Source organism: Pseudophryne corroboree, chromosome 8 (genome assembly GCF_028390025.1).
Source record: "Pseudophryne corroboree isolate aPseCor3 chromosome 8, aPseCor3.hap2, whole genome shotgun sequence".
Lineage (NCBI taxonomy): Eukaryota > Metazoa > Chordata > Amphibia > Anura > Myobatrachidae > Pseudophryne > Pseudophryne corroboree.
Genome location: NC_086451.1, coordinates 368,774,777 through 368,787,511, shown reverse-complemented (window position 1 = coordinate 368,787,511; position 12,735 = coordinate 368,774,777). Strand labels below are relative to the sequence as shown.

Here is a 12,735-nt window from a genome sequence, read left to right as displayed (position 1 = left end):
TAAGAATGCCAGACCCTATAGTAAATCCGAGCAGAAGCCGGTTTCCGGGCTCGCAACATAGTTTGAATGACCGCCTCAGAAAACCCTTTAGCCCTCAAGACGGAAGCTTCAAGAGCCACGCCGTCAAAGACAGGCGGGCTAGGTCCTGGTAGACACAGGGGCCCTGAACGAGGAGGTCTGGGCATTGTGGAAGTAGAATTGGACGCTCTGACGATAGGCTGAGAACCAGTGCCGTCTGGGCCACGCTGGAGCTACGAGAAGCAGAATTCCTCTTTCTTGCTTGAACTTCCGAATTACCCTGGGCAGGAGTGACACCGGAGGGAACACGTACGGCAGCCGAAACCTCCACGGCACCGCCAGCGCATCCACGAATGCTGCTTGAGGATCCCTTGTCTTTGCTCCGAAGACCGGAACCTTGTGATTGTGTCGAGACGCCATCAGATCTATGTCTGGAAGGCCCCACTTTTCCACTAGGAGTCGAAACACTTCTGGATGGAGGCCCCACTCTCCGGCGTGTACGTCCTGATGACTGAGAAAGTCCGCTTCCCAATTCAGGACTCCCGGAATGAATATTGCCGATATGGCCGGTAGATGGCATTCCGCCCAATGTAGAATCCGTGAGATTTCCTTCATTGCCAAACGGCTTCGAGTGCCGCCTTGATGATTTATGTAAGCCACTGTGGTGGCGTTGTTCGACTGTACTTGAACAGGTTGGTTCTGAATTAAATGCTGGGCCAGGTTCAACGCATTGAAGACCGCCCGCAATTCCAGAATGTTGATCGAGAGGAGAGATTCCTCCTTGGTCCAACGACTCTTAGACTGGCATCTGTCATCAACAGGACCCAGTCGGATATCCAGAAGGGACGGCCCCTGCACAATCGTTGGTCCTGGAGCCACCAGGGCAGCGACAGACGGATCTCTGGAGTCAATGAGATCATGTGAGACCTGATTCGGTGAGGCAGGCCGTCCCACTTGGCTAGAATCAGCCTCTGGAGGGGGCGAGAATGGAATTGAGCATACTCCACCATGTCGAATGCTGACACCATGAGGCCCAGCACCTGCATCGCCGAATCTATCGACACTTGCGGACGAGAAAGGAAGCAACGAATCCTGTCCTGAAGCTTCAGGACTTTCTCCTGAGACAAGAACAACCGCTGGTTGTGAGTGTCCAATAGCGCTCCCAGGTGCACCATGCTCTGAGCAGGGACCAGGGAGGATTTCTTCCAGTTGAAACCGGACAGTCCTATCCAGATGACGTAGGAGAAGTTCTGGGGAATTTGCCAGGATTAACAAGTCGTCCAGATACGGCAGTATCCTGACCCCTTGACGGCGGAGTACCACCGCCATCACTGCCATAACTTTGGTGAAGACTCGCGGAGCCGTAGTTAAACCAAAAGGTAACGCCCGAAACTGGTAATGGAGGTTGCCAATCGCAAACCTCAGGTATTGCTGATGTGACGCTGCTATAGGAATATGCAGGTAAGCATCCTGTGTGTCCAGGGAGACCATGTAGTCCCCAGGTTCCAAGGCCAGAACTATAGAGCGAAGGGTTTCTATACGGACCTTGGAAACTTTCACAAACCTGTTCAATGCCTTGAGGTTGAGAATGGGCTGGGAGGACCCATTCAGTTTCGGGACCAGAAACAGCGAAGAATAGTACCCCCGGCCCCTCTGAGCAATAGGCACCTGTACTACGACTCCTGTATCCAGGAGGGTCTGTATCACCAAATGTAGAGTGTTTGCCTTTGTCTGGTCCAACGGGACGTCTGTCCGGCAAATTCGATGAGGGGGTCGGTTTTTGAAGGCTATGGCGTAACCTCGAGTGACAACTTCCCGTACCCAAGCATCTGAAGTGGTCTTCAACCATTCCTGGATATACCCTAGAAGCCGGCCCCCACCCTGGGATCCGCGGCAGGCTTATCGGTCTTGGAAGCTGGCTGACGGGCAGCCCAGGCTCTTCTGGGCTTTGGCTTACCAGGTTTGGAAGTGTGGGCCTGCTTGTTGTACGCCTGACCTTTTGCTTTACCTGAAGGACGAAAGGGGCGAAAAGAAGTACCTTTAGCCTTCGACACAGAAGGAGCGGTACTTGGCAGACAGGCAGTTTTGGCAGTAGCCAAGTCAGCCACTATCTTATTTAAGTCCTCCCCAAACAGAATATCTCCCTTGAAAGGGAGTACCTCCAGGGTTTTTCTAGAGTCCAGATCCACAGACCAGGCTCTCAGCCACAATATCCGGCGAGCCAGGACTGATGTAGTAGAGGCCTTGGCTGCTGGGATACCGGCATCAGAAGACGCCTCTTTAATATAGTGAGAAGCTGTGACAATATATGACAAGCATTGTCTAGCATGGTCAGAAGAGATTTCAGCTTCTAACTCTAGGGCCCATGCTTCAATAGCCTCTGTAGCCCATGTTGCTGCAATAGTGGGCCTTTGTGCAGCACCCGTGAGGGTGTAAATCGCTTTCAGACAACCCTCCACACGTTTATCTATAGGCTCTTTTAGAGACGTGACGGTAGTGACAGGTAGAGCTGAGGAAACCACCATCCTAGCCACATGTGAGTCTACTGGAGGAGGTGTTTCCCAATTTTTAGACAACTCTGGCGCGAGGGGATAGCGAGCCAGCATCTTCTTTTGAGGCACAAACTTCTTACCCGGGTTTCCCCAGGGTTCCTGATGTATATCCACTAGGTGGTCAGAGCGAGGTAAAACTTGTTTAACCACCTTCTGAATCTTGAACCTATCTGGTTTCTTAGGAGGGGCGGATGGCTCGGGATTATCCGTAATCTGTAAAATTAATTTAATAGCCTCCAAAAGATCAGGAACATCCACATGTGAACTACCCTCCCCATCAGCAGTATCTGTGTCAGAATCTGTGGGGTCAGTGTAAGCGCCATCTTCATCAGATGAGGTGTCAGTGACAGCAGTGGATTGTGAGGAGATAAGAGCTCGCTTAGAGGACCCCTTGGTTTTAGGCGAGCGAGGGTCAGACTTTTTAGTAGTCAAGGCCTGGTTCAACTTCTTCAATTGAGCAGACAAATTATCCGCCCACGGTGGGTTAGCTGAGGGGACCACATACGGTTGCACCGGCATAGGAAGTGTTAGTTTAGGAGGTGTTAGTTTAGTAACTAGCGTATGTAGAAGCGTGGAGAAAGTAGCCCACGGGGGGTCATTCTGTACCCCCATTTCCACAGTCCCACTAGGGGACAAGGAGCTCCCAGAACCAGAGCCCACAGCTGCTCTAGTCTCCTCATAGGGATCTGTGGCTTCAGCAACACCGGCAGTGTGTTCAGCCCCAAAACCGTTACCCTCAGTAGCAGACATGATATAACTTGCAGTATCAGGTAACACAGTACAATTATCAGCAGCACAATACCTCTTACCCAAACCCCTGTGCAGTGTAGTCAGCACAAGCAGAGATACAGGAGACATATAGTGACTAAAATCACAGAGAAAAATACGTATTAAAGTATATCTTGTGAAAATCCTATATAATTATAAAACCTGACGCACCAAGCCCCCTCAGGTTATAGAATATAGAGATAGCAAGTTGAGTGAGAGACACGAAATGGAAACCACTCAGCAAGCTAATGCACACACATATAGTCACAGTTAAACAATGCAGAGGTTATTACTAACAATAATACTGCACTGGACCAGCTTATATATAGCTATGTAGTCAATAGATATAACACTGCACAGTAAGAACTGGATGTATATCACAGGGTACTTGTACCAGAGAACCCTGACTAAATGCACTCTTTCTTAACTAACACTGTCTAATTGACATGTAAAATACTTAAGTGTCATATAAAGTCACAGCGCTGACAACCAGGCGGCTTTACACAGGAGGATTTGCCCAAGCAGTCCTAGGAACAGTGTAGCTGAGAGAAATGGCGCCCAAACACTGACAGGGAGTGAGGGAGAGACAGATATGCAGCTCCAGGGCAGGAACATTTGCTGGAAATGACGCCCTGGGGCTGGGAGAGGGGCTCCAGGTCTAAGCCTTATCCCCTCTGCTGGCAAAACCACCAGGTACGGCGGGCTACACATAAAAAGGTTTTAAGGGAAAACCTGACCTGCACCCATGCCCTAGTGATCTAGTGGGATCGCCTGTACTGCCACAGTGTCCACCGCCAGCGCGCGGCCCGCCTCCCACCGACCGCGCCGGATCGCGAAAAAGTACGGGTCCTGCGAGCGGGACCCACTCACCACCTCCCGAAACGCGGCCACGCGATACCGGAGAGCCCCTGTCGTGTGTGCCTGACCAGAAGAAAACCCGAGCCTCCTGCTGTAGTTACCCGGCAACCAGAGCTCGGGAGTGTACAACGCCGCTGGGGAGAGATGGAGCTGCAGCAGTGAATGTCACTAGACATGTACACACTGCTACAGCCCTTGAAGTCTTCACTTTTCTTCTCAAAAAAGCTCTTCTTAGGGCTGCCCAGAGCAGCCCCTCTGTTATGTGCCTGCTATCTGCGGCATCAACTACAAAACTGAGCTCCTGTGCAGGGAGGCAGCGTTATAGAGGAGGCGGCGCTATGCATTCTGGGAACAGTCAAAGCTTTTGAGCCTGTTGGTGCCTCGGATCAAGATCCTACTCTACACCCCTATGTCTTTCCTTGTGGAGCCCAGTGTACCCTGCAGCAGAAATATTTTTAATTGAGCTATATATTTATATGGGATGTAGTTATGTGACCGGTGGTCCCGGCCGATTCAGAGCTCGACAGTTGGCATGCTAACAGAGACTATTCCCACTCATGAATATCCACGACACCCACAGAGTGGGAACAGAACCTGTGGCAAGCGCAGCGAGCCACCGAGCCCGCAAAGGCCCCGCCGGCAATCTAAAGATCAGGTGACCCGAACCCAACCCATTTTTATAACTTAAATGTATCCATATGCAAGGCTTTGACAGGACACGTACAGTATATAGTAAGGAATTGGGCTTCTAACTAAATTGTTTTTAAATGGATAATAGGTAAACCGTTATAAGCATATTGCCATTAGTACAAAAGCTGACCTGTCCTCAGTGATGACTGTGATCTTTCCAGGTTCGGGTCTAACAGCTGAGCTTCTGGTCTCAGAGGTGCTGCTTGTAGAATAAGAGGTCAGTCTGGGGCTGGAGCTTCTGTCAGTTGCTCTAAAAAAATAAAATATACCTTATTACCTAACACAACATAATAGGGAGCCTGCAGCCTGGTGACATCATCTATCTACTGTTACTGGGGCCTTAACTGTCTTTCTATACAAAAAGGGAACTGTACAAGGATTAATGTTGTGTGCGCTCATCAGTCCCAGGATTGTCTATAAGCCACATAGGCCTGGACTAATAAGGGCAAATATATTATTTCTTCACCTGATAATTAGAATTTCATATTGCCACTCATTGTAGCAATATGAAATTATAGATCACAGGATGTATTAAAAACCACTCACAGGGCTCTGGAAGGCACGTGATTGCTAAAGTGACCACATCCTTTCTTCTTTTGGACCCTTTGACGCATCTGAGCATGCACGGTCTGATGATCACACATGCGTTGAATGTCATTGCTGGGATCCCTCTCCTGGTCATTTCTGCACTATGCAGACTATAGGCTACAATGGCTAATGATGACGTTAGCTTTGCGGGGCCTAGAACTTTGCAGTGTAGTTTTTTATTTTACCCGGTATGTTAGTAGGAAATATTTTCTGTTGGTTTTGGTAAAACATAGAGACTTATATTTACTAGAGTGCGGGTCATTAGAAGTGGAGATGTTGGCCAGAGCAACCAATCAGATTCTACTTAAAATTTATCTAGCACCTTCTAGAAGATAATAGCTAGAATCTGATTGGTTGATATGGGCAAGATCTCCACTTTTAAAATTCCACACTTTAGTAAATATACCCCTTACAGTGAAGCCGCAGTAGAAGGTTTTTCAATGAAAGTTAGTCTAGCTCAGTGGCTCTCAAACTCGGTCCTCAGGACCCCACACGGTTCACGTTTTCCAGGACACCCAGCAGCTGCACTGTGTATCACCAACTGTCACATTTTAAAAATCTACAGGTGACCTGTAAAACATGAACCGTGTGGGGTCCCGAGGACGGAGTTTGAGAACCTGTGGTCTAGCTGCTGCATTCAAAATAGATTGTAGGGAGACTGTTGCAATGCGGGAGATAATGACTACAAGGACTAACGTTTCTCTAAGTGTCTTGTGTGAGATATTCTGAGAAATTTATGCTGATTCTGGAAATGTTTCATATATGTATGTAACAGGATCATGGCCATAGACAGTGTGATCGAGCCCAGGTAAAGGCAGGCGTGACCTAATGTAAGTGGCATGGCCACGCCTCCTCACAAAAATAATGTAATTAAAAATGGTATTTATGGCGCTGCCAAGTGGTGCCACATGCACCCCAGCCAGGAGCAGATGAGGAGGGGGCGCGATCAGTGCAATCGCTACCCCCCTCCCCACACCGCCACAGAGACAGAGGAGGTTTGGCGGCAGCAGCAGCCTCTGTACACTCACTGCAGCCCAGGCTGACAGATAAGGGGGAGTGAGCGGGCAAGCGGCAGAATTAGTACCCACCAACTCCCCCCCCCCCCCCCCCCCCCGTTCTTGTCGCCACTGAACAGGATTTGGATATAGATTGAATGTGAGCCGCAAAGGACAGTTCTAAAACCACATTGACACCTGGGTAGCAGGGTAGAAAGATTAAATGAAGAGAGGGTGCCATAGGGTTCAGGGATGAAATTGAGTAGGGTGTTGACTGAGTAAAGGTGGGTACACACTAATAGATATATCTGCAGATCAATTGATCTGCAGATATATCTATGGACGGATCGGGCAGTGTGTTCAGCATACACACTGCCCGATCCGTCGGGGACTGACGTCATGAACTGGGCGGGCGTCTACACACGCCCGCCCAGTTCAGCGTCAATCACCGCCGGCCGCCGCAGCATGTGTACGGGCGGTCGGCCGACCGCTCCGTACACACACAGCGATGTGCCAATATATCGGTAGATATATTGGCCGTCGGCTGTGCTGCGCGGCCGATGCGATACGTCTGTGAACGACGGAGTTCACAGACGTATCGGCCGTACACACTGTCCGACGGTCCCGCGATATATCGGCCGTTCAAGAGAACGGCCGATATACAGTATCGACCAGTGTGTATGGGCCTTAAGAGTATACAACTTACTTGAATCTTATTTATCATGTGTTATACTGTGTATTTTCAATTCCGGACATTTACAATTATATACTAATCTATTGGCAAACAGAGCAGCTTATGTTCTTAAGGTGCATATACACGGTGCCATGTGTGTTTACGATTTTGACTATATAGTCAAAATCGTAAGAAAAGTTAGCACAAATCGCACCGTGTGTATACAGCTTCTGATACAGATGCACGCTCCCGCGGGGTCGGTATTGCAAGAAAAAATAGACTGTGCAGGCAAAGCAATTTTGACTATATTGTGTACAATCTAGTTTCTAGTATAATCAAAATTGTACATAGACTAAATTGCACCATGTGTATAGTCAATATCGGTGGTTCTGGGCTTCGGGGAGTTCAAGGGAAATCGCAAAGTCAAAATCGGCATTTAGCCAGAATCGCACCATGTGTGTGCACCTTTACACTAACCTGGGTGGTGATGTTTGGGATGTTGTTTGTTTATTTGGTGTTTCATACCTATGAAAAAAACAATAAATATTGTCAAAATAAGCAAAATGATATTACTTTATAACCAGTATATTTTAATCATGGAATTCATTTTACCAAGTTACAGTACAAATTATTGCTAAACCTGAGACAGAGGGGCAGATATTTTAAGCCTGGAGAAGGTATAAGGAAGTGATAAAGCAGTGATAAGTGCAAGGTGATAATGCACCAGCCAGTCAGTTCCTAACTATCAATTTACATATTGAAGCTGATTGGCTGGTGCGTTATCACCTTGCACTTATCACTGCTTTATCACTTCTCCAGGCTTAATACATCTGCCCCAATATTTGCTGTACAAATATGATTTTGAAGCAACAGTCGCCACAAATATGTTTAAGACAGAAATCCCTTGTTTTTTTAAATTGTTTTCCAGGGTGCTTGATTATTCTGGACTATCATGGTAACCACTGAAACATGGCACATGTAGTGAGCAGAGAGGCATTGGAATGGAACTCTGAATTCTGTCAGCCCTGTTACATCCTCCTTCTCACCCCTCTGCTAACACTTAGCATGAGAGCTATGACACTGCACAGGCTGACCCTGTCTGTGTCTGGTAGCCAATATTTGTTTTTCTTCCATAGAGATTGTGAAAAGGAGATACTAATTTGCAGAAGCACAGCTAAGGAAAATTTCTATCAGATGCACACTCTTAATGATAAATTTGATTTGTGCCCGCACTGCAGAGACACCACCGCACACTCTGGAGTGGTAAGTATACTATATGGGTGTAGTGTGCGCCCCCCCCCTCGCCCCTTGAACCTTGGGGCCCGTACGCACCGCACACACTGCACCCATTTTAGAAACGCCTATGCTGAGATCCATAAATGAGACATCAGCAGAACAGCTAGGACAGTGATGAATTTCTCACAAGTTTGCCCTGTGTGTATGAATTTACTCATGAAGATAAATGGAATCCTGTAGCTGCTCATCCCATAAAAGCTGCATGGACTCCACAACCGTACTATCCGACATCACCAAGGGCAGATGCAATGCATCCAAGTGTAGATAAATGTTTTTACATATTACTGTTACTTAATACGGGATAATAAAAATAATAATAATAATAATAATAATAATAATGTAACTATTTACCTGTTGGCATCATCATAAAGATATGAAGAGAGAGTTTTGGGGAGAGTTTGACTCTTCCTATTTGTTTTATCTTCCTCGTGTAATTCCACCCTTTAATTACAAACAAAATGTATTATTTCTTTTTGATATTTATACTGTTTGCATAAATTTACTGAGACTACAAAGTCTACAAAAAGTTTCACCAGATTAACAGGACAGCTACAGTTTCATGAAAAATAAATAAGATTTTAAACCTACCGGTAAATCTTTTTCTCGTAGTCCGTAGAGGATGCTGGGGACTCCGTAAGGACCATGGGGATAGACGGGCTCCGCAGAAGACATGGGCACTTTAAGAAAGACTTTAGGCCTGGGTGTGCACTGGCTCCTCCCTCTATGCCCCTCCTCCAGACCTCAGTTAGAGAAACTGTGCCCAGAGGAGATGGACAGTACGAGGAAAGGCTTTTTGTTAATCCAAGGGCAAGATTCATACCAGCCACACCAATCACACCATATAACTTGTGTATCTATTAAACAGTTAACAGTATGAAAAAACAACGTAGCATCAGTCCAACCTGATGAAACTGATGAAACTATAATAACCCAACCCTTATGTAAGCAAAACTATATACAAGTCTCGCAGAAGTACTTGGGACGGGCACCCAGCATCCTCTAAGGACTACGAGAAAAAGATTTACCGGTAGGTTTAAAATCTTATTTTCTCTAACGTCCTAGAGGATGCTGGGGACTCCGTAAGGACCATGGGGATTATACCAAAGCTCACAAACGGGCGGGAGAGTGCGGATGACTCTGCAGCACCGAATGAGCAAACCTTAGGTCCTCCTCAGCCAGGGTATCAAACTTATAGAACTTTGCAAAGGTGTTTGAACCCGACCAAGTAGCAGCTCGGCACAGTTTTAGTGCCGAGACCCCTCGGGCAGCTGCCCAAGACAAGCCCACCTTCCTAGTGGAATGGGCCTTGACCGATTTTGGTAACGGCAATCCAGCCGTAGAATGCGCCTGCTGAATCGTATTACAGATCCAGCGAGCAATAGTCTGCTTCGAAGCAGGGGCGCCAACCTTGTTGGCTGCATATAGGACAAACAGTGCTTATGTTTTCCTGACTCTAGCCGTTCTGGCCACATAAATTTTCAAAGCCCTGACTACATCAAGGGACTCGGAATCCTCCAAATCTCGTGTAGCCACCGGCACCACAATAGGTTGGTTCACATGAAAAGATGACACCACCTTAGGCAAGAATTGAGGACGGGTCAGCAATTCCACCCTATCCATATGGAAAACCAGATAGGGGCATTTATGAGACAAAGCCGCCAATTCCGACACTCGCCTAGCCGAAGCCAAGGCTAATAACATGACCACCTTCCAAGTGAGATATTTTAACTCCACCGTTTGAAGTGGTTCAGCCAGTGCGACTTAAGGAAACTCAACACCACGTTAAGGTCCCAAGGCGTCACCGGAGGTATAAAAGGAGGCTGAATATGCAGCACTCCCTTCACAAAAGTCTGTACTTCTGGGAGAGAAGCCAATTCTTTTCGAAAGAAAAAGGATAAGGCCGAAATCTGAACCTTAATGGAGCCTAATTTTAGGCCCAAATTCACTCCAGTCTGTAGGAAGTGAAGGAAACGGCCCAGATGGAATTCTTCCGTAGGAGCATTCCTGGCCTCACACCAAGAAACATATTTTCGCCATATCCGGTGATAATGTTTCGCTGTCACGTCTTTCCTAGTCTTTATCAGAGTAGGAATGACCTCATCCGGAATTCCCTTTTCCGCTAGGATCCGGCGTTCAACCGCCATGCCGTCAAACGCAGCCGCGGTAAGTCTTGGAACAGACATGGCCCCTGTTGTAACAGGTCCTGTATTAGAGGAAGAGGCCACGGATCTTCTGTGAGCATTTCCAGCAGATCCGGATACCAGGTCCTTCGTGGCCAATCTGGAACAATGAGAATTGTTCTCACTCCTCTTTTTCTTATTATTCTCAACACCTTGGGTATGAGAGGAAGAGGAGGAAACACATAGACCGACTGGAACACCCACGGTGTCACTAGGGCGTCTACTGCTACCGCCTAATGGTCTTTTGATTTGGCGCAATACCTCTGTAACTTTTTTTTGAGGCGGGACGCCATCATGTCTATCTGGGGCAGTCCCCACTGACTTGCAATCTGTGCGAAGACTTCCCAATGAAGTCCCCACTCCCCTGGATGCATGTCGTGTCTGCTGAGGAAGTCTGCTTCCCAGTTGTCCACTCCCGGAATGAACACTGCTGACAGTGCACTTACATGATTTTCCGCCCAGCAAAGAATCCTGGTGGCTTCCGCCATTGCCACTCTGCTCCTTGTGCCGCCTTTGCGGTTTACATGAGCCACTGCGGTGATGTTGTCTGACTGGATCAGAACTGGTTGATCGCGAAGTAAGTTCTCCGCTTGACGTAGGGCGTTGTATATGGCCCTCAGTTCCAGGATGTTGATGTGAAGACAAGTCTCTTGACTTGTCCAAAGTCCTTGGAAGTTTCTTCCCTGTGTGACTGCTCCCCACCCTCTGAGGCTCGCGTCCGTGGTCACCAGGATCCAATCCTGAATGCCGAACCTGCGGCCTTCCAAAAGGTGAGCACTCTGCAGCCACCACAGGAGAGATACCCTGGCCCTGGGGGACAGGGTGATAAACTGATGAATTTGTAGATGTGACCCGGACCACTTGTCCAATAGGTCCCATTGGAAAGTCCTTGCATGGAATCTGCCGAAGGGAATGGCTTCGTATGTTGCCACCATTTTTCCCAGGACTTGAGTGCAATGATGCACAGACACTTGTTTTGCCTTCAATAGGTTCTTGACTAGAGTCATGAGTTCCTGAGCTTTTTCTATTGGAAGAAAAACCCTTTTCTGGTCTGTGTCCAGAATCATGCCCAAGGAGGTCAGACGAGTCGTAGGAACCAGCTGTGACTTCGGGATATTGAGAATCCAACCGTGTTGCTGTAACATCTGCAATGAAAGTGACACGCTGTTCAGTAACTACTCTCGTGATCTCGCTTTTATGAGGAGATCGTCCAAGTACGGAATAATTGTGACACCTTGCTTGCGCAGGAGCACCATCATCTCCGCTATTACCCTGGTGAAAATCCTCGGGGCCGTGGAAAGCCCAAACGGCAACGTCTGAAATTGGTAATGACAATCCTGTACCGCAAATCTCAGGTACGCCTGATGAGGTGGATAAATGGGAACATGAAGGTATGCATTCTTTATGTCCAGAGATACCATAAAATCCCCCCCTTCCAGGCTGGCGATGACCGCTCTTAGCGATTCTATCTTGAACTTGAACCTTTTCAATTATAGGTTCAGGGATTTTTAAATTTAATATGGGTCTGACCGGACCGTCCGGTTTCGGGACTACAAACAGGATTGAGTAATATCCCCTTCCTTGTTAAAGCAGGGGAACCTTGACCACCACCTGTTTAAGATACAATTTGTGAATTGCATTTAACACTATCTCCCCTTCCTGGGGAGAAGCTGGCAGGGCCGATTTGAAAAACCGGCGAGGTGGCACCTCTTTGAATTCCAGCTTGAAACCCTGAGAAACAATTTCTATTGCCCAGGGATTCACCTGCGAGTGAACCCAGATGTGGCTGAAAATTCGAAGACGTGCCCCCACTGGGCAGGACTCCTTTAGCGGAGCCCCAGCGTCATGCGGTGGATTTTGCAGAGGCCGGGGAGGACTTCTGTTCCTGGGAACTAGCTGTGTTGTGCAGCTTTTTTCCTCTGCCCTTACCACTGGCAAGAAAGGACGCACCTCGTACTTTCTTGTTTCTTTGTGATCGAAAGGACTGCATTTGGAAATGTGGTGCTTTCTTAGGCTATGAGGGAATATAAGGCAAAACATTTTTCCAGCTGTAGCTGTGGAGACCAGGTCCGAGGGACCTTCCCCAAACAATTCCTCACCCCTGTAAGGTAAAATCT

At 47.8% G+C, this 12,735-nt stretch overlaps 1 protein-coding gene and 1 long non-coding RNA gene across 6 annotated transcripts in view; one reads left to right on the top strand and one right to left on the bottom strand.

The window, feature by feature from the left end:
- ZNF185 (zinc finger protein 185 with LIM domain) overlaps positions 1-12,735 on the bottom strand; it is a 344,343-nt gene that overhangs the window by 177,517 nt on the left and 154,091 nt on the right. For all 5 annotated transcript variants that reach the window (XM_063937558.1, XM_063937560.1, XM_063937559.1 and 2 more), the window contains exons 15-17: positions 8,790-8,879; positions 7,620-7,667; positions 5,017-5,136 (exon numbers count right to left, since the gene is read on the bottom strand). In XM_063937558.1, the coding sequence (XP_063793628.1) occupies positions 5,017-5,136; positions 7,620-7,667; positions 8,790-8,879 (258 nt within the window). The remainder of the gene's footprint in view (positions 1-5,016; positions 5,137-7,619; positions 7,668-8,789; positions 8,880-12,735) is intronic.
- Positions 1-12,735, top strand: part of LOC134949152 (uncharacterized) — a 63,900-nt gene that overhangs the window by 5,213 nt on the left and 45,952 nt on the right. The window lies entirely within an intron of this gene.